This window comes from Tympanuchus pallidicinctus, unplaced genomic scaffold (assembly GCF_026119805.1).
Source record: "Tympanuchus pallidicinctus isolate F22 unplaced genomic scaffold, pur_lepc_1.0 scaffold5, whole genome shotgun sequence".
Classification (NCBI taxonomy): Eukaryota; Metazoa; Chordata; class Aves; order Galliformes; family Phasianidae; genus Tympanuchus; species Tympanuchus pallidicinctus.
Window position 1 is genome coordinate 31,046,914 of NW_026294769.1, and position 19,709 is coordinate 31,066,622.

Here is a 19,709-nt window from a genome sequence, read left to right on the forward strand (position 1 = left end):
CCCCTTCCGCCGCGGCCTGTGCGCCCTGCGCCTTTAAGGCGGGCCGCTCGCGCGTCACGTGAAGAGGGAGTGTAAACAGGAAGCGGCCGCTGCCGGGAAGCGGGTTGGGCACCGTTGGCGCCGTGAGCCGCTGCCGCCATGAGCCGCGAGGCGCCGCCGCCGGGGGAGGAAGCGGCGCCGGAGGGAGCAGGAGGAGGAGGAGCAGCAGCTGGCGGCGAGGATGGCTGCTACCTGGCGCTGTGCGCGCGGCCCGTGCACTTCGAGAAGGCCAACGCCGTCAACTGCGTCTTCTTTGATGAGGCCAACAAGCAGGTGGGTGCGGCGCCGGGGCCGGGCTGCGCTGGCCTTGCCTTGCCTCGGGGGGCCGCTGACTTTTGGGCGCCGGCGGTGCTGGGGTCAGAGGTGGAGGCAGCGGCCGGCGGGCGCTGGCGGTGCCCCGCGGCTGTGTGGGCTCGGCTCGGCCTGTCCCGTCCCGTCCCTCGGGCCCTGAGCCTTTCCGCTGCGGGCCTGAGCAGGCCGCGGGGCTGCTTCACTGCGGCTCTATTCGCTACCGGGTCTGTGGTTCGTTTTTCTTCGCTTACGAGGCGCTGGCGCAGCTGCCCATGTAAACTGTGGTGCCCCATCCTTGGAGGTGCTCAAGGCCAAGCTGGATGTGACCCTTGCCGGCTGAGTTGCTGGGGGGGCAGCCCTGCCCATGCATCAGGGAGCTGGAGCTGAGTGGGAAGGTCTCTTCCACTCAAGCTATTCTGGGATTGTATGTACTGAGCATTTGGCTCATCATCCTGCTGCCGTGGGGATGGTACAGTGTGATGGTGTGCTGTTGGAGGGCTGTGCAGCACCCTGTCACCTCACTGCAGGTACCACTGAGCCTTTCCCAGATATGCTTGTTTACATGTTGTGCTGGATGTCGCCTGTCTTCTTGTTGTCCCTGCTGTCACTGTCAGAGGTCTTTCTGGAGGTCTACAGTGTTGGTGAATAAATTGGATTTTTCTGTTTGTAAAGCTGAGTGTGTTCATAAATAATGATGTTTGTGGTTTTCTTTGTGGCTCTGAACAGAATGGATGCTTTGCCTTACGTTTCTCAACATTAGTTCTTTGAAATGTCTTTCTCCTTAATATTGCTGTGGGATTCTCTGTAGTCAGCTCAGCATATCTACAGGGTATGTCACGGTGCTTGCATTGATGTGGGTACCATCAGCTGCCTGATTTCTGTAGCCATTCTGTGCAGTATTCACAGCATTGAAGCATTCATGCTTTCTTCCTCACAGAAGTGGCACAGTTTGTGGAATCTCCTTCTCGGGAGATTCTCAAGACCTGTCTGGATGCTTTCCTGTTAAACCTGCTGTAGGGATCTTTGTAGAGGGCTTGGACTAGATGATCCCAAAGGTCCCTTCCAACCCCTGTGATTCTATGATCATGTTTCCAGAGGGGAATAGTATTTCTGGCATTTGTGTCATGCTGCTGCTTAGCATTTAGAATGATTAGTGTCCTTTCTTTTTATAAATCTCAACCCTTATATTTTTGAGGACTGGTTGAAATGTGGGCCCTTTCATGTGCTTGTATGGAGGCACTGCATCCTAGTGTAGGTGTGGTAAAGCTGCACAGAAATTGGTTGTTAAAAGCTCACTTGAAACGTATTTTCAATTGTAAATCTACTTCTTCACGTTTTCTTGGTACTCTAAAATGGTTTAATTACCAATGTGCCCCTAAATCCTCTTCAACCAGCAATTTCAGTGGTTGTTTCCCCCTGTTAAAACCCTGCTGAGATATCAGTCCTTGCTGTCTTTTCGTCATAAAGTTTAAGAGAAAATGGCCTTAGTTTTCTATCAACATCAACATTAAAAGTATTTTAAATCGGAATTTGCCAAGGCTAAGGATTTGCATGCAGTTTATAGCCTTGAAGTCTGTATTCCTGCTTGTGCTTACTGCACCACTACCATTGGCCACACTACAGAAGAAAGTACTGATTAGTCTGAGACCTCATGTGTGTGTCTGCTGCTTCTGTGTGACTTCCCAACTCTCTAACAGCATGACATCTCTAGCAGGTTTTAAATAAACATATGTGTAGTTGTAGTAAGGAATCCTTCATGTTATTAGTGCAAGTCAGCTGAAACATCTTATGTACAGGCGAAACTGTGGGTTACTGTTGAGCTCTTCCTATCTAAGAATGTTTTCTGACAAGATAAACTTTCTGGGTCAGTGAGTTGTACTTCTTCACTTCCTGGTCCCTGAGCTGTTTTCCTGAAACAGTGCTTACTGGCTTATCTGATGTCTCATATGTTTTTATTGATGCCTGAGTTAAGAAAATAAGAATATATAGAACAAACCAAAAAAGGTGATACAAATTTACTATTTTATCTTGCCAGCAGTTTAAGTATTGTTATGAACTTGAATTTTCAGAGGAAATAATTGAATTTTAATTTTTTTTTTTTAATAGGTTTTTGCTGTTCGTTCTGGTGGAGCTACAGGGGTTGTTGTTAAAGGTTTGGAGGATAGAAATCCCATTTCATTCAGGTAAGGCACCTTCACCTTTGTCTGAGGATGGTATTCTGCAGTCAAAATTATGTGGCACTTAGGCCTCATCTATAGCTGTGAGCAGACATAATCTTCTTGCAGTTAAGCTGGCGTGTTTTTCTCTTGCGACTCTGTAGTCTTCTGAAAGTCATTAAGCTGTGGCTCTTCCTATAACAGCAATACTTCATTAAAACATGCTGTAAATGTGTGAGTGTGGGGATTCAAATTGTGACTCCTTCAGCAACTGACTTCTCCAAGGATCTGGTTTAACAAGTCCACATGAAGTCAACTTTAAAGTAGAGGGAACTAAGGCTTCCAAATTTCATGTGTGTGATTCAAGCACAGTATTTTCTATTTGTGGATTTATTGATTTCTGCTTCTTCTTTAATCTAGTTTGCTTTCTTTTACATTTTCCATTTTTTGTTGGAAGTTTTTTTTTTTTCTTTTTTTTTTTCCCTGTTTGTTTTTTGTTTTCCTCTACAGAAACTGGCAGCAGTGTTTTATCTCTAGGTAACTGTTCCATAAATACCTATGCTAAAAGGGTTAAAGAGGGTAAAAGCTCTTTGTTCTCTGCTCTTCATTTGTTAAGGAAAAGCTGCTTAAATCCAGATGTTTGAAGCAATTTGTTTATTGTGATGTCTGGTGTTTTGTGGGGTCTGCCCTGAAAGTTGTCAGTTCTGGCTTCCTTATTTGACTCCCTTGTCTGAAATCCTGGTGGAGATGGAATTACACATTGAGCTCCAGAAGGTCCCACAACTTGTTGTCTGTCTGCCTGTGTAGCTCTCTGTTTATCTGGATGGAGTAGTGCACACTGGCAATAAAATTCCACTTTTTTCCCTCTCATCCTCTTTTAGAGGATGCATCACAGAATTCTGTAACAGACTATTTTAGGTGGTATTTCCATAACTTCTTTTACTTCCTCCATAGGATGGAAGACAAAGGAGAAGTGAAATGCATCAAGTTTTCCTTGGGAAACAAGATACTCGCTGTGCAGAGAACATCAAAGAGTGTGGTAAGACTCCTACACCCTGCAGGCAGGGAGGGCATGGGAGCCAAAGCTTTCCTACTTCAAGTACCTGAGTAGGAGCCTCTGAGAAGAGAGAGAGTTCTGTTGGCTGTCAGCAGCTGTAGTGAAAATTCTTCCCTAACCCTGGGGCTGAGCAGCTGCCAAGCAACATTATTGTTGTGTGAGTGTCGTTGCTTAAGAAAGGTGGGGTGGGTGGAGCTGGCTGCTATAAAAAAAATTCTAGCTGTGGTGAAGTACTACATAGTAAGTCAAGCTTAGTTCTAATATTTGTTATCTTGTTTCTGTGATATTCCATGGTTCGTAATTGCAGTTGTGCTTCGTGTGTATTGTTGCAGGATTTCTTGAATTTTATTCCAGACAGCCCTCAGATAGAATATACACAGGAATGTAAGGTAAGCAAAGCAAACATCCAAAGCTTATGTGCTTGGGTGAAACTCTAGTGCTAGTTATGCTGGTGGCCTCTACTCTCTGAGAGAACTAAGAGATACCTTCCAAAACACTACTGTGGAATAAACGAGGTGCTTAGTCAGTGCTGTTTATTTAAATTGAGGTAAACCAACTGATGACAATACCACAAAAACACTCTTCATGAATGGGGCACTTTGATCCTTTCCTGCAAGGGACTGGAAATGCCGTGGAGGCAACAAATGTTGAGGTTTGGGGAGGAGAAGAGTAAGAGTGCTGATTCTGAAAAAACAGCCAAGAGTAGCTCTGCTGATACTTGATATGTTAATTTGGATGTTTTGCCCTGATTTCACTGATAGGTGACAGTAAGCTGTTAGTAGTTTGTATACTGTTAGGTAATTTTTAATGTTTAGTATATCATTGTCTTTGTTTGGGACTTCCCGATCTAACAAAGAGAAATTAGAGTTTAGGGTAATATAATGCTAAATTAATTTTTTTAAACATTGGCATTTGTGAAGATTTTTTAATTGCCGTGGACTCTCTGGTTCACTATTTAGGAGTATGAATTTGAATGAACTGTTCCAGCAAAGCATTTGTGGTAGAGTTCTGAGTGAGGCCATGGGAAGTAGTTCCACTATGGTTTGCATAGCTTGGAAGGAGCAGGCTTTTCTTGCCAGGAACTGACTGAACGGGTCAGAATGGTTTGAACCAGAAGAACTTGGTTGTGTTCAGGGGGTAGAAATAAAACAGGCTGTATAATAAACCTGTAAATCTTACATGCTGCCAAAAAATGAGGCAAAGAGGTATTTATGTTCATGCATAGTTTTGGGAGTCCTCTACAAGAGTTTCTAATGTGTACTGGGAATTTAGCTGGCAAATGTGTTAACTCCAGGGGCTGGATAGCCAAATAGCCTTTGATCTCGCATTCTTCATTTAATAATGTTAGCTTGTCTGAATAGTTAATTTTCCTAGTAAAAGATTGTTTGTGTGCTTGTTTGTTAAAAGACGAAGAATGCCAATATTCTAGGATTCTGCTGGACAAGTTCTACAGAAATTGTCTTCATCACAGATCAAGGAATTGAATTCTATCAGGTAATCCATATAACTCATGTAGGACAGACATGCTTTTGCCAGTATCTCTGAATTCTTCTCTAGCTCTCAAATTCAGCCAAAGCATGTCTTTTGTTGTTGCTGTTCTGCTCTTTTTTTAGGCCGTGATTATTTTTCTTTAAGATGAATGCTTTGTTGGGGGCCAGGGGAAACTTAACAAGTTATTTAGCACAACTAACAAAGATCCAAAGATGAAGGAGTACTGAATTAAACATTGAGAACTCTAGATGAAGAGATGCTCTTGGCTTGTGTAGAAAGGAATATATAAATTTATTGTGAGATATTACTGCATGCAAAGCAAATCTGCAGTGGGAAGGATTTGCGCATGCTTATAAACGTTGCAGAGGACAAATGTTGGTTAAGGTAGTGATTATCCCTCTGCGTATTGGCAGCTTCCTTTTGATTCCTTTGAGCTCCTCTGTGTTTTGTTACCTTTACCTGTGTTTTTGGAGAGCTCTGACAAACAAACAGCCCTTTCTGGCACTCGTGATAAGGGAGGGATATTGTGAACTTCCTCCATAGCCGAGTGCTACTGATGCTGTTGGAATCGGGAGCATTACAATGGTAACATCTCGTGCTTCCAGGTATTACCAGAGAAAAGAAGTCTAAAACTTCTGAAGAATCAGAGTATCAATGTCAACTGGTACATGTACTGTCCAGAGAGCTCTGTCATTCTTCTGTCGACAACTGTCCTTGGCAATGTCCTGCAGCCATTTTATTTCAAGGTAAATTCTTGTATTCCAAGCTTTTTCCATTTTATGTGCTGCTTTTGTAAGGCTGCTACTTCACTCAAATATTCTGTTGCTTTCCTCAATTTCTTTCAAGAGGGGTGTGCGAGTTCACATCTTTTAATGGCAGTAAGCATAGGAGACAAAGCAAAAACGTGTAAGCTAGTTCACAGTGAATGCCTTAAAATGGTCACTTCTTTCCAAAGAGGACATGAGATAGAGGGGTGCTCAGCTAATGCTGGGAGCTGATCTTGAGAAAGAGGAAGAGAAAATGAATGATGTAATACTTGACAACTCATACACTTATATGAAAAAAAAAAAAAAGATATCTTTAAAGATATTATTTCTAGTATGGATGTTTACACTCTGTAGGGATGATTAAGAAAAAACTAAGGGTCTTTCACTTGTGATAGTAACTGTAATCCTCCATTTGTGAGTGCTTATGAGGCACTATTTATTTCTCTTGGTGCTCTTCCCTGTGAACAACACTTAAGGTTACAGTGAAAGTGTTTTTCATTCTGGCTTGGAAAAACAGAGCAGTGAAAATTAGAATCTGTTTGAAGTTAATTGTACAGTAATGTGATTTAGAAAAATGAAGGACAGAACTATGGGCTTTGTTTTGCTTCTTTTAGGATGTTTTCCCTGGTAGCCCAAGGGAATGCTTTTAAAGGCAACGTATTCAGATGGGTTTTCTGGATTGCACTGATCAATTAGGGTCTGTACTGGGTCCTGAAATGGTGTTCTCTGAGGTGTCTCAGTATAACCTCTTCCCACTGCTTTCTCTGTAAGGACTCATGTCGTGCTTCCCTCTCCTTAATACTGTGTGCCAAGGTGTAGCTAAGGAACTTATTCTGTGTTCAGAAGGTAATCTGTAAAATAATTGAAAATATACCTCTGCTAAAGGAGAAATTTCTGTAGTGCTCAGGTTGGGAAAGACCTCGAAGATCATCATGTCCAGCCGCAACCTAACCATACTGCCCTAACTCAAACAACACTGAGGTGTTCACACCTTACACTGAAGAGTGAGTTAATGGGAGTGATTAGTGGAGCTCAGTAGAAGTCTTGGGACTTTGGCAACATTTTGCTTAGAGTTCACAAGAGAAGAGGGGAGAGGATACCTTGCAGGGACACGCTGTCACTGTAAAGCAGATTCTGGATTAAGCGGGAACGAAAGTAGACTGTAACTAGTAAGAATTGCTTACTTTTTCCCCTTCCCAGTAGCATTTATTAAAATTCTGGACTGCATGTTTTGCTGTCAGAGAGGAAGTGGGGAGAACTTTAATTTGAGAACTCAAGACCAATTTAAATGGAGTTAGCATGCAGATTTGTATTGACTTAATTAAAATTAAAATGTTTTGCTAACTGAAGCTGCGATATCAAGGTGAAAAAGCTGCTAAATTTATAATACAAGAAATATGTGTTTAGGATTCCTGTGGAGAAGTGTCAGTCTTTTTTTCTTTATGACTATTGCCACTCTTCACCTCATGGGGGTGCTATTAACATAATATTTGGTTAAAGGTTGGTCCAGGCCTGCCGGTTTGGCGTTGTAACGGTGGATTTCTGTTTTGTTGTTTTTTCAACAGAGTGGGACGATGTCAAAGCTCTCAAAATTTGAAATTGAGCTACCTGCAGCGCCCAAGTCCTCCAAGCTCAGCCTTTCCGAAAGAGATATTGCTATGGCTACAATGTATGTATCTGACTAATCAAGCCTTATCATTCTGTGGGAAAGTATGACAGTTGGGGGGTGCTGAGACAGGGTTGTGCTTGTTTTTTTTCCCTTAGCTGTACTGCTGCTTTAGGGAGCTTCAGTTACTGCATCAAGCAAAGTCTAAATGACTCTCTTGAGGTATAGTGGGGAGGAAAAGCTAACTGAGATCTCTTACATGAAATTATTTCTGGTTTGAACAGACATCTTGAATGTTTCATTTCTGAACTGATTTGCTGGTAGAGTTGGTCTTGGATGTCTGACATGCGTGAGTGTTAGGCTGCATGCTGTGATTTATCAAATCTTGTTTTAGTGTTTCACTTTTAAATAATTGCTTCATTTAGGTAATTTCATACCTTTTCATATAGGATAAAACCTGGCTTTGGTATTCTGGTAGAGTAAGCTTTCAGCCTTTGCTTTAGAAGGATATCCTTGTTCTCACCTCTGTCCCCACTCTTTATTTTCATATAATGCTTTAATGCTGTTGTCTCACTAGATACGGGCAGCTTTATGTTCTCTATTTGAGGCATCACTCAAGGACCTCCAATAGTACAGGAGCAGAAGTAGTCCTTTATCACTTGCCAAGGTGAGAGAAAGACATTAGTGGCACCTCACATGTACCTAAGAGATTTCTTGCTTTTCCCTTTGAAATAGGTTTTCTGACCAGCTCTCCTCTGTTTCCATAGAGAAGGCTCCTGTAAGAAGATGCACATCTTAAAGCTGAACAGAACAGGAAAGTTTGCACTAAACGTTGTGGATAACTTGGTGGTAGTACATCATCAGGATACTGAGGTCTGATTTATTTACATTTTCTTGTCTTACTTTCAGAAGTTACTGACAGATTTCAATAGCTCTACCTGTTAGTTCTAGAGAATACGTCTGTGTGTGGTTAGCTTTGCCAAAAGCCAGAGTGTTTATGGGAAGAACAAATATAAGGCTAACAGAGTCTAATGCATCCTTTTGCCTTGTTGTAGATAACATAGGGGTTTTTTTCTAATGCCTGTTTTTTGTTTTTTTTCTTTTTTGTACTTCTTATTACTTTACTGTGATACTCTGCTGCAACTCTGTATGCTTTTAAGGCAGTGCAGAAAGTTAACTGGGATACTTAATTATTTATCCTGGCAACTTCTTGTATCACAGTAATCGGAATGATCAGTTTATAGGACAAATACTTCAGCTCTTTTATCTGTGCAGTCTTACAAGAACACATATGACCTTAGGCATGTGCTAGTATAGGCAAAACTTACTTGTCCATAGTCTCTGTAACATGGCTTGAGCAGTGGGAAATCTAATTATTGCTTTGTGCTTAATGCATGGAAAGGCTTCGGCTTCTGGCATTATCTTCTTCTGTGCTCCTTCAAGAACCGCGCTAGCGTAAATTGTTAGGCTAACTACTTGATGTAGCATTCATATGAATTATAACAGATGTATTAGTGTAAACCCAGAGCTCTAATTCTCCAGCATTTCACTCAGGATATTAACATGACCATATGAACATGGAAAACAAACACCACACTGAGTAGGTGGCTGCCAAATCGTGGTACTTTGGCACTGACAGCAGTGCTGATTTCCACCATGCAAAGCTCTTGCTAAGAATGAATGATAGCCACACTGGGTGAGGATGCTAGTGAGATAAGTTGAACAGACTGAGTGGTGTAAGCACGAGGGTATCACATGGAGGTACTGAATTTGCCTGATAGTGTGAAGAAGCAGTGAAACTCACATGGAGAGCACAAGTTAGAAACATGAAAAATGATCAGAATACGTGTAAATATAGGAGTGGGAACTCGTGTTTGTGCAAACTAATTTTTCTTCTCAATTTCAGACTTCGGTCATATTTGACATCAAGCTAAGAGGAGATTTTGATGGGTCCACAACCATCCATCAGTTTGTTCTTCCGCCTCGGTCAATACAACCCTATCAAGTACCCATAGCAGGTAGAAGTACTGTGTAATAAATAGTCTGGCCTGTTAGCAAGACTATTGAAATGCAACAGCTGGTCAACCACAGCGCTTCAGCCTTCAGCCACTGTACATATTTGGGAAAGAATGAGGGAGGGAAGAAGATAACAGGGAACTGAAAAGAAACTCTCATCCCAAATCATGCCTACTACAGAAAAGTAGGAGTTGTTATTTTAGCTGCATGCTTACCATAGTTTAACACTGTAGGAAGTGTTAAAGCAAAGATCTTTCAGTCTCTGTTGCTGTGCAGGCTGTCTGCATACTTCTTTGCTTCCACGTTAAACACAGCTATAAAAGGTCTGTACTCCAAAGCACTTCACAGACGTATGGCCTAAGCTCTAGAATCGAATCAATACTAATAATGATGCTAGGATGTCAATGTTTAGATTCTTTTTTCTTTGTCTTTCTGCCCTCCTGTGCTAAATGTCTTGCAGATAATTTCCCAGCTTGAAACTAAGTGTTAGCTGGAAACAGTCTGAGCACAGTTCTGCTAGCATCACTACAGAAGAAAAACACTTCTATAGGAATGATGGTACCTTAAAAACTCTTTAGCATCTGAATTTTGAAGTCACTAAATGTACGTGTGGTAAATCAGGAAGGAAAGGCTTGTACTGAAGTACAAAACCAATTTTGCTTTTTGAAGGAGTAAAAGTGATAATGTATGTAAGTAAAGCAAATAGGAACCTCTGCATTTGGAATCACAGTATTAAGAGAGAATATCTCATTGTGAATTATTTCACTTGGTTGAAAAACAAAAGCCTTTTTAAAAAGATCTTTGCTTTCCTCTACAGTTGAGTTTTCTTTAGAGATATTTAGCTACAGAGCTCATCATAACTTCTTTTTCTGCCTGCATGCAGTAGGACTGCTAGATGTGTAATTGTAAAGCTTGTAGTTTGGTAGCACGGAAAGCAGCCAGTACTACTGTCCTTAACTGCTGTTAATTTTTCTGCAGTTCCAGCCTCTGTGACAAGTCAGTCTCCTGTTCCCTGTAAACTCTGTATCCTTTAAATACTCTTAAATGTCAGTTGCATTCTACACCTGGACAAAGACAGCACTTGATGATATCCTGATTAGCTAAATCCAGCTTTAGCTATTAACCCTAACTACCTCTTCAAGAGGAAATAGCAAAGGCTCCTACGAAGGATACGGCGTTCAGTATCCTAAGATCCTGAAGCAGTAAGAGATGCTAGAGTGAGGGAAAGATACTGAGAAGATGAAAGCAAATACAATTCCTGAGATATGGTTCAAGACTTTGCAAAGGAGCAGCTGTGGCAGTAAATGAAAGCCTGTTAACCAATTCTGTTTCAGTACAGTAACTGAATGTAGTAGCAGTGGTTCTGAATCAATGTTAAGAAAGGTATTGAACCTTAATATTTAGATTCATCATCGTGGATTGTCTTTCAACCTGATATCATCATCAGTGCAAGTGAAGGTGAGCAGTCTGACTCTGTGGTAATTCAGTGTGGTAAAATGGGGGGTGGTAGAAGTGGTTTAACCTCAGTAGGAATCCAGATACCTGTTCCCCAGCTGGGTGGGGAGGTGAATCAGTGGTTGAAGTGGGAAAACTTGCGGGTTAAGATTCAGTTCTGTAGGGAAAGTAAATCTGCATGTGCAAGCTGAGCAAAACAAGAACTTTCTAATTTTAGGAAAGCAGGGCTTCAAGCACAGGAAACATTTATTGAGAAGACCAATATCATAACTCTAACTGTCCCCACTTCCTCCTCCTTTTATCCTCCCTGTTCTGATGGTTGAGCATGACACAGGGTATGGGATTTGCCTTTGGTCAGTTTGGGCGAACTGCCCTCCCTGGCTCAACCCCTCCCTCCCTCCCTGTGCAGCCCCAATTTGTGTGCTGTCAGAGCAATGTGAGAAATAGGAGAGACCTTGATTGTGTATTTGCAGCTCAGCAACAGCCAAAACAGTGACAGTAATCAGCATTATTTTCAATCAAAAATCCACAACAGAGCTCAGGTGGTGTAATGATAACAAAACTTTAACTCTGTCCTTCTTAAGAGTAGTATACAAGTTTATAGCTTTAGTACAATGAGGGCATGAGCAGCTGTGCCTGATTAAGTGACTGCTCTTCACAGTGGTAACTGGGCATGAACATATTCTTACTAAAATGTTTCTGGGGGTAACACTGCTCTAAAACAGAAAGGCAAACAATCTGTGTGCTGTGTTCTCATTTGAAGTGGAAATATCTAACCTGTACTATCTGAGGTCATAAGTTTATTTTATTCCTTCAAATTAAGGTTATCTCTGGAATCTTCAAGTGAAACTTGAGCCTGTAGTTAACCTTTTGCTCGATAAAGGAAGACTAATGGATTTCCTTCTCCAAAGAAAAGAATGCAAAATGGTTATCCTAGCTGTGTGCTCTCAAAGTAAGTGTAAAACACTTATTCTGGAAATGCAGACAGTGCTACACTGCCTCCTCATAAGTACTTGTACAGGTTAGCTGGACTGTTCTGAGATTTCAGTTCACCTTGGAAACTAGCTTTGGCGTATGGAATGGTAGATAACCATTCAGTCACCATTCTAAAGAGAAATTAGCAGCACAAAATAATTCAGCTTCCCCCTCCCCCATTTAGTTAAAAAACATTTGATATTGAACAAAAGCTCTTTTAAGTTTAGCACAGAGTAGAGAGATTTCCTTTTGGAAAAGGTAACGTCAAAGCCCTTTGTTATTTCTCCTCATAGGTTTGTTTTTTTTTTTTTTTTTATCTTTTCAGTGCTCAGTGAGCCAGAAAGGGGATCACTGCCTGTGATTGCAACTGTTTTTGACAAACTGAATCACGAATATAAGAAGTACTTGGAAGCTGAGCAAAGCTATACTATGGTAAACCATGTTAGCTACAGCAGCTTACAGAGATAGGGTAATGCTATTTGAATTTCAGGTTACATGATAGCAGAGCCAAAATATCTGCTTGTGAGTTAGGAAAGTCAGACCTACCCCCAGGTCAGTCCCTGGCAGCCTCAAGCTTGCAGTAGAAAGTGTTGTGCAAAGTGCAGGTTGTCCCCCATAGGAGATAGCAGCTTTGTTCAGTGCTCTGCTACAGTAGGTGTGGCATAGTTTGTCTCCAGCAAGGCAAGTAACAGACTCTAGCATATGTTAAAATTGGGTAAGGGTCCAAAAAAAAAAAAAAACAAAACAGCTGTGAATCTGTAACTATTAAAATAGTCTCAAGACTGTTGAAATAGTTACCATAAAACATATCTAGTACATTTTGTCAGAATTACTTCCAGCAAATTAGCACATTCTACTCATATCTACTCAACCTCATGCTAAAATCCTACTAAGGGTGTGGGCCTGCAGCAGTACAGTAAGCTTGCTCATTTTCTAGATTTGAGATGCACAGCAGTAGCTACATCTGTCACTTAAAAGCTGTTTTAAATTTAGAGGTCCATGCTGTGAACAGAGTGCACCCAGTGATGTGAATTCACAGATACAAATTCTCTGAATAACAAAACATGTTTTCAGCAGGGAACTATAATTGCAAACATTCTGTGTAGATAAGATTTAACCACAACTATACTCCCCAAAGTACTGTGTTCTTAACTTATTTTTTCTTGTAGGTGGTAGAAGCAGGCCAGAGTAGAAGTAATCCACTCCTGAAACGGCCAGTCCGCACTCAAGCAGTTATTGATCAGTCTGACATGTACACCCATGTTTTATCTGTATTTACAGAGAAGAAGGTAAGTTAATTGTAATAGAAATAAAACCTTCTGCTAGGTTTGCTATGAGACTACGTGCAGGATCTTGTTTCCTGATCTGGGTAAGGGGAGAGGGCATAACTTGTCAGGAGGTTGTACTTCCATGGCTTTTCCTGCTAATACTTCTTTTCTTGTCCAGGAAGCACCTCATAAGTTCACTATAGCAGTCTTGATGGAATACATTCGCTCTCTTAATCAGTTCCAGATTGCAGTTCAGGTAAAGCATTTACATGCATGAAGCACCACTGTATCAGCTCACTTCATGAAGTTACTTGAAGTTTCAAACCAGTCTTGGTCATGTGTTAAATCCTATGCAATAATCCCACCTTCTACATCTGAAGACTTGTACTGAGACATGCCTTTGATGGTGGTCTTTCTGTGTTCACAGCACTACTTGTATGAGCTGGTCATCAAAACCCTCGTTCAACACAACTTGTTCTACACGCTCCATCAGTTTCTGCAGTATCATGTGCTCAGTGACTCAAAGCCTTTGGTATGTAAGGCAAGTTGCTTCCAAAAACCAGGAGTGGAGGTGAAGAGTCTTCAGAATTTCAGTGTTATTCCTGTTTTTGCTCTAGGCTTGTCTATTACTGTCCCTGGAAAGCATTTACCCTCCTGCACATCAGCTTTCTCTGGACATGTTAAAAGTAAGCATTTCAAACTGTAGAATCTCCATGTCACATGTGGCTTAGACTTACCTGACTGAGCTTCAGGTGACAAGCTTGCATCTAACTTATCTATTAAAAACAGTCTTAGAGCTGTGATTGATTGATTTTTACAGAGGCTTTCCACAGCAAATGATGAAATAGTGGAAGTTCTGTTGTCCAAACACCAAGTTTTGGCTGCCTTGCGATTCATCAGGGGTATTGGAGGACATGACAGCATTTCAGCCCGCAAATTCCTTGACGCAGCAAAACAAGCAGATGATGAGATGCTTTTCTACACTATTTTCAGATTCTTTGAGCAAAGAAATCAACGATTACGGGGAAACCCAAGTTTCACACCAGGTAAGCAATGAGAAGCTAAACAGATGATTCAAGCCGTGCAAACAGAACTGTGACACACTTCACTTATCAACTGAGCTGGTGTGTACCATGAAGATAAAATGCACTGAGTTCTGTCTATATTTAGGCTTACCTTCAAGCATACTTCCAAAGTTAACTTGGCTTACCCCTTTACACAGTGCACTTAAAGTAAAGCAAATTGGAGCCAAATACTCTCAGTTTATGCTAACTTGGTTGGCTTGCAGTTACCTGCAGTGCTTAATTTAGCAAAGCTGGTATCTCCAATTAATGCTTCTTCCTAAAGCCACAAACAGTCAAGATGCAGCATTTGCATTCAGGTGCCTGTTGCCATACAGTATAAAATGCAAGGCCTGGTTTATGCTGCTGTTCCTCTCACTTTAAAACCTAAGCAAAACTGCTTGTCCCAGAAACATTTTATTAATCGTGAGCTAGCTGGTAGACTCAGAATTCAATGTCAGCATCTTGAACCTAGAGAGTAGAGACCTTGCACGGGCACAAGTCTGTTGCTTAGAGCTGGGAACTGGATCAGACACCTGCTTTACCACAAGACAACTCAAGTTGTGCTGTCTTGCTTCTCAGTTTCTCCCTTCCCCTGTTAATATTAATTTTATTTTTCTCTTAGGTGAGCACTGTGAAGAACACGTCACCTTCTTCAAACAAGTATTTGGAGAACAAGCTCTTATGAAGCCCACAGCATTCTGAAACCCTCTTCCATTGGAATGTATAAACTTAATTTATTGCATTTAAGTAGAGATTTTTGAACTACAAAATTGCTATTTTATAATAAAGTATATACAAGACATTTTGGCAAATTGTACTAAAAAATATTACAACTTGTGATGGCTTCCCCCCTAAAAATAGAGACAAAAATTGCATTGACCTGCATTTAAAATTAGTGTCAGTGGTTGAGCAGTCCACTCTCATACAAAACAGCTATTCAACTTGTAATGCAGCTGGTTTAAGTTTCTAGTAGAGATGCGACCTCTTGAAAACAGAAGTGTTTTAGTAACCTTAACACATCTAGGTTTAGTAATAATACTGTTACATGAGCCACACGTAGCGTTTCCTGAGTTTAAAGCTGTGTCCAAAGCTGCAGCTGCTATCTCCTAGTTGAATCTGTGCAGGAGTCGAGTCAGTGGTGGTTACAGTGTGATAGTCATAGAACACTGCTGAGCTTCAGTTCTTAAGAGGAGTTGGGCCTAAGCCACAGTTCATAGAGTCCACTGAACACTGTTAAAAACTAGAAGTAGAGGAGTCTCTCTCGTTCTGTGCCTCTAGACCTCTCCTGTGCAGCACGAGTTTTAGCTTTATTTACTGATGGACCTGAGCAAAAGAAAAGAGACAGTGTCACTCCAAAGTCTCAACATTACAGCATATCAGTCAGCAGCTGCCCACAGGAACCATCCACAACCTTGGTCCTCTTTGTCCAGCTTAACACTGAGAAGTGTTCAGCTAGTAATAGCTGCAGCAAGGGCAATAGCTAACAGGACTGACAAAGATTTGCTGGACTTACTGAGGGAGAGTTAAGAAGTCATACATGTGAACTTCCAGATACAAGGAAGACAGCATTTTGGCCTTCCTAATTGTTACATAAGATCACTCACAAATGGAACCATGTCCCACAACAGGTTTGTAGCTTCACCCATCATCCAAATTTGTTTCCAAGTTTGACAGTTATGACACATGTGCCTAGGCAAACAACTCCATTATTAATGGTGCAGAGCAAGCACACTGTACAGACTGGTTGCTTCAGTTTAACATGGCTGTAACAGCATACTGCTGGTCAGTTCTGTTAATGTAAGGGATGTAGCTGCTTGCAGATTCAAGTATTGCCTTTTAATTTTGCAGTCCATTTCATTTAGCTATAGGAAAGTATCTACAGGTAGCTAGATGTTTTTGTTTTAAGTGCACTTTAGAGTAGACTGTTAGATCTTACCAATGTAACTAAGCAGAACTGGAAGAAATATTAGTCCATGTGTTGCTCCCAGCAGAACCATAGCTAGATACATCCTGAAGTAAAATATCTTGAAGATCTGAGACTTGGAAAAAGCCAGTACTACAATTCCTCCAAATTTGGTTAGTGTGATCCCACTGAAGACCTGTTGATTAAAAAGCAGTTATCACTTATTTGTGAAAACAACAATTTCTGCTGAAAACGCTTATGTCATTTGAGGCTCCCAGATACAGTGTGTGGCTTCCCTGTTAACCTTTAGAACCAAAAGCCCTACTCAAGAGAGGCATCCACTTCCTAGCTCTAACTTGATGCCGCAGGCTTGGTTCAATATGGTACCAAACTGGTAAAATTGGTACAGCCAAACCATTCTAGTTTGATTCTGACTTCAGGCAGTTTCATAGTAGATAAGCCATTACCTGAGGTGACTCACAGTTCAGTGCAGTTCCTTTCCTGGGTCAAGTATATCCAGCACTAGAACAACTTGTTCCAACCACACCCAGGGTGCAATTGTGAAACTAAGTGAGACAACAGTAATAGCCTGCTTATGTTCTCAAAGCTCCAATGCCATCCCCTACTCAGGACCTTTCCCAGTCACCTCCAAGCATTCGGTAGAGAAGCATATACAACTTCAGTGGGACAACTCAATTACTCTACTGGTTCAGCTCAAACTTTTAGCTCCATTTTCTAATGCTAGGTAGTATTAATATCAGGTTAACATCAAGTTAATCAAGTCTTGATCAACCCTATTACTTGTAGAAGCTTAGGTTGAGTCTTCAGCAATTTTGGTCATTTATTTTCCCCTAAAGAAGCAAGGCGGTCTTTATGACTTGATACTGACACAGTCTGAAGTTCCAGCTTAGCTACTCCTTTTCCCCTCTTTACAATAGACAGGTACTTACTGAACTGCCCATGTGAGACAGAGCTTCTTCTGCACGCTCCACTCTACTGCCCTTTGTACTAACAGTGAAGGCTCTTGTCACGTGGCTGCAGAATTCCACAGCAATACCACAGCTCTAGATGGCAGAAGAAAGAACCGACTTAGATGAGCATTTTGATGGTAACATCTCTTCTCAGAACTCTAGACAGGCCATAAAAGTACAGGCTCTAGATGAGTTCCCAAGGCTGAACTTGCCACTGGAAGCTACAAATGCTGTACAGCACCAGTCATTACTAAGCAGGCAATCTGATTAAACAAATCACAATGTGGAGTGTTTTTAAGAGTTCCAAAGTTGCTTGATGTTGAAGGAAGCCAAACTCAGCAGCAAATGCTGAGTATGGTAATTAGTTTCTAGACTCCAGTTGCAGTAGCATGGCTTTACAGTAAATGAGTATATACACACTATTGGATATCATAGGGTTAGGGAGTTTAACACTTAAGGATTATTATTTTTTAAGAGAAAATTAATCATTTACTACAGTGAACAACTGGCAAATGCTACTTATATAGCAGGTAGATTGGATGAATACACACACCTAGTTGTAACATAGGACAACTTTACTTTTCCATAATATTCTCAGACCAGTCGAGAACTTCTGAAAGTAAGGTCAGCTGCAGCTCTGGCAGCACTCAGCTATTAAAGTTCTCCAGTGTTTCACCAAGGGACTTGCTGCCCAAGTTATTTTATCCACTTCCATATATACACATATATTTGACAAACTACTTCCACAGCCCATCTAGAAGGATTAAGACAGTTCCACTACAGTCCAAATGCATCAGTTTTGTGGGGAAATACTCAGTGTCATGATACTGATAACTGTTCAATACTTGGAAACAGAAAGATCTTGTTAACTCACCATGACAAGATTTACTAGTGAAACTGCATTCAAGCTGATGCCCCAGAGCCACATCACTCCAAACATGTTGACGATTATCATAGCAATAGTTACTGTAATCACAACAGCAGCCCATATTTCAAATCCAAGCAGCACAGCTGTCACCAAAAATATTGATCCCAAGGAGATGCAGAGGTTAAAGATGGCATCATTCACAATTGTCAAATATTGTTCATAGAAGACATAAAACACACTGTGGAAAGAACAGATGCTTTAGTTAGGCATCCTACTTGCAAAGAACAGAACTGTTTCTACACAAATCCATGTTATTTCCAGACTTCAAAACCGTTCTTAATCCCCTCTGTATTAATTACATCACAGATAATAGATGTGCTTTAAATTATACTTCAAAACACTGAGTGAATATTTAACAAAGCTGCTTAAGGTGGTCAGTATCTACTGTAATTTGCTATTTGTATACAAGTCTTAAGACCAGAGAACCCTGAAGACACGAACCTTGGAAAAAAAAAAACAAACAGAAACAACCAACTACATCTGTTAGATGGAGCTAACAAGATTGCATGATCTGCATTGCTTAAATTAGGGAGATCTCTACTGATTTTAAGAGTACCTCAAGAGTACTGTCTAACTTCTGTCCAACTAGAAAAAAGAAATATACTACAGAAGCCATTTACTACAGAGAAGAGGATGCTCGTACTGGATTAGCTTCTGTGATAAGGATAGTATCCTTGTTATGAGAGTCACCAACAGGAACTGGCACCCCAGTGTCAGTAGTCACTCCTGTGGAACACCAGCTAAAGTTCAACTGAAGTTTGAAGTCAGTACACTCTATTACAACTTGCTACTATGCAGGGCTATGCATCTGCTTAAGTTAGTATAGCCACAGAAGCCTACTATGGAAGCTAGAAGAGGCCTGAGTTGAGGCTTGAGCTGTAACTCTAGTGAAAGACAAGCTTCTTGATTTAAGTTAGTTATCAACCACAGTGAAGAAAATTAGTGCTGGACACAAATTACTTTTCACCTACAATTTGTGGCTTTCTTAGACAAAACAGAAAACTTGGATTTCTAAGATGTTAGTCAGAAACTTGGTTGTAGAAATTAAATTATGCCCCTTAGCATACTTCTTACAAAAATGTTTTAAACATACCTGTAAGGAAACACACGATAGTTCTTCTCTTTGATACCCATGGTTTCAGTGATGTTGTCTGCTATGTTCCGAGCTTTCTTCATGGCATCAATATAGTCAGATGATTTTTTCAGGACAGTATGGTATGTCATAAAATAAGTAGCCCCAACATCAGTTTTATTGTTTATCAAGTCAACAGCAGAGCTATATGCAGCATGTCCTCTGTATTAACAGAATTTTACATGTCAATGAACACTAACAGCATCCTGGGGTGCATGAAAAAGAACAAAGCCAACAGGTTGAGGGAGGTGATCCTCCTACTCTACTCTGCCTTGGTGAGGCCCTATTTAGAATATGGGTGTCCAGTTCTAGGCTCCCCAGTTCAAAAAAAAAAAAAAAAAGACAAGAATCTCCTGTCTTTGTGGCCTGGTGGAGGACCACAAAGATAAAAGGCCTGGAGCATCTTCCTTGCAAGGAAAGACTGAGTAAGGTAGGGAAAAGAAGACTGAGAGGGAGGTCTGAATAACGTTAATAATATCTAAAGGGAGGTGGGAAGCAAATGGATGAGGCCAGGCTCTTCTTGGTGGTGTAAAGCAACAGGATAAAGAGCAATAGCCTAGAACTTGAGCATAACCTGTTCCATACATGCA

At 41.0% G+C, this 19,709-nt stretch overlaps 2 protein-coding genes across 5 annotated transcripts in view; one reads left to right on the forward strand and one right to left on the reverse strand.

Moving 5' to 3' along the window:
- The first annotated feature begins 56 nt into the window (after positions 1-56).
- RMC1 (regulator of MON1-CCZ1) lies at positions 57-14,987 on the forward strand. 4 transcript variants are annotated; one of them, XM_052704607.1, is made up of 20 exons: positions 58-312; positions 2,437-2,513; positions 3,441-3,525; positions 3,876-3,932; positions 4,951-5,037; positions 5,640-5,780; positions 7,367-7,470; positions 7,985-8,074; positions 8,175-8,280; positions 9,314-9,425; positions 10,402-10,446; positions 10,828-10,881; positions 11,702-11,830; positions 12,179-12,285; positions 13,023-13,142; positions 13,300-13,377; positions 13,549-13,662; positions 13,739-13,807; positions 13,942-14,167; positions 14,808-14,987. In XM_052704607.1, exons 1-20 carry the CDS (start codon positions 139-141, stop codon positions 14,885-14,887), a joined length of 2,055 nt encoding a protein of 684 aa, XP_052560567.1. In that variant the 5' UTR covers positions 58-138; the 3' UTR covers positions 14,888-14,987. The 4 variants fall into 4 exon arrangements, with proteins under 4 accessions (XP_052560569.1, XP_052560567.1, XP_052560568.1 ...); XM_052704608.1 differs by having other exon boundaries at positions 13,549-13,653; XM_052704609.1 differs by lacking the exon at positions 14,808-14,987 and having other exon boundaries at positions 57-312; positions 14,115-14,173.
- NPC1 (NPC intracellular cholesterol transporter 1) overlaps positions 14,900-19,709 on the reverse strand; it is a 25,991-nt gene continuing 21,181 nt past the window's right edge. The window contains exons 21-25 of the mRNA XM_052704606.1: positions 19,081-19,281; positions 17,934-18,165; positions 17,039-17,152; positions 16,122-16,284; positions 14,900-15,508 (exon numbers count right to left, since the gene is read on the reverse strand). Coding sequence (XP_052560566.1) covers positions 15,426-15,508; positions 16,122-16,284; positions 17,039-17,152; positions 17,934-18,165; positions 19,081-19,281 — 793 coding nt within the window. The 3' untranslated portion in view covers positions 14,900-15,425. The remainder of the gene's footprint in view (positions 15,509-16,121; positions 16,285-17,038; positions 17,153-17,933; positions 18,166-19,080; positions 19,282-19,709) is intronic.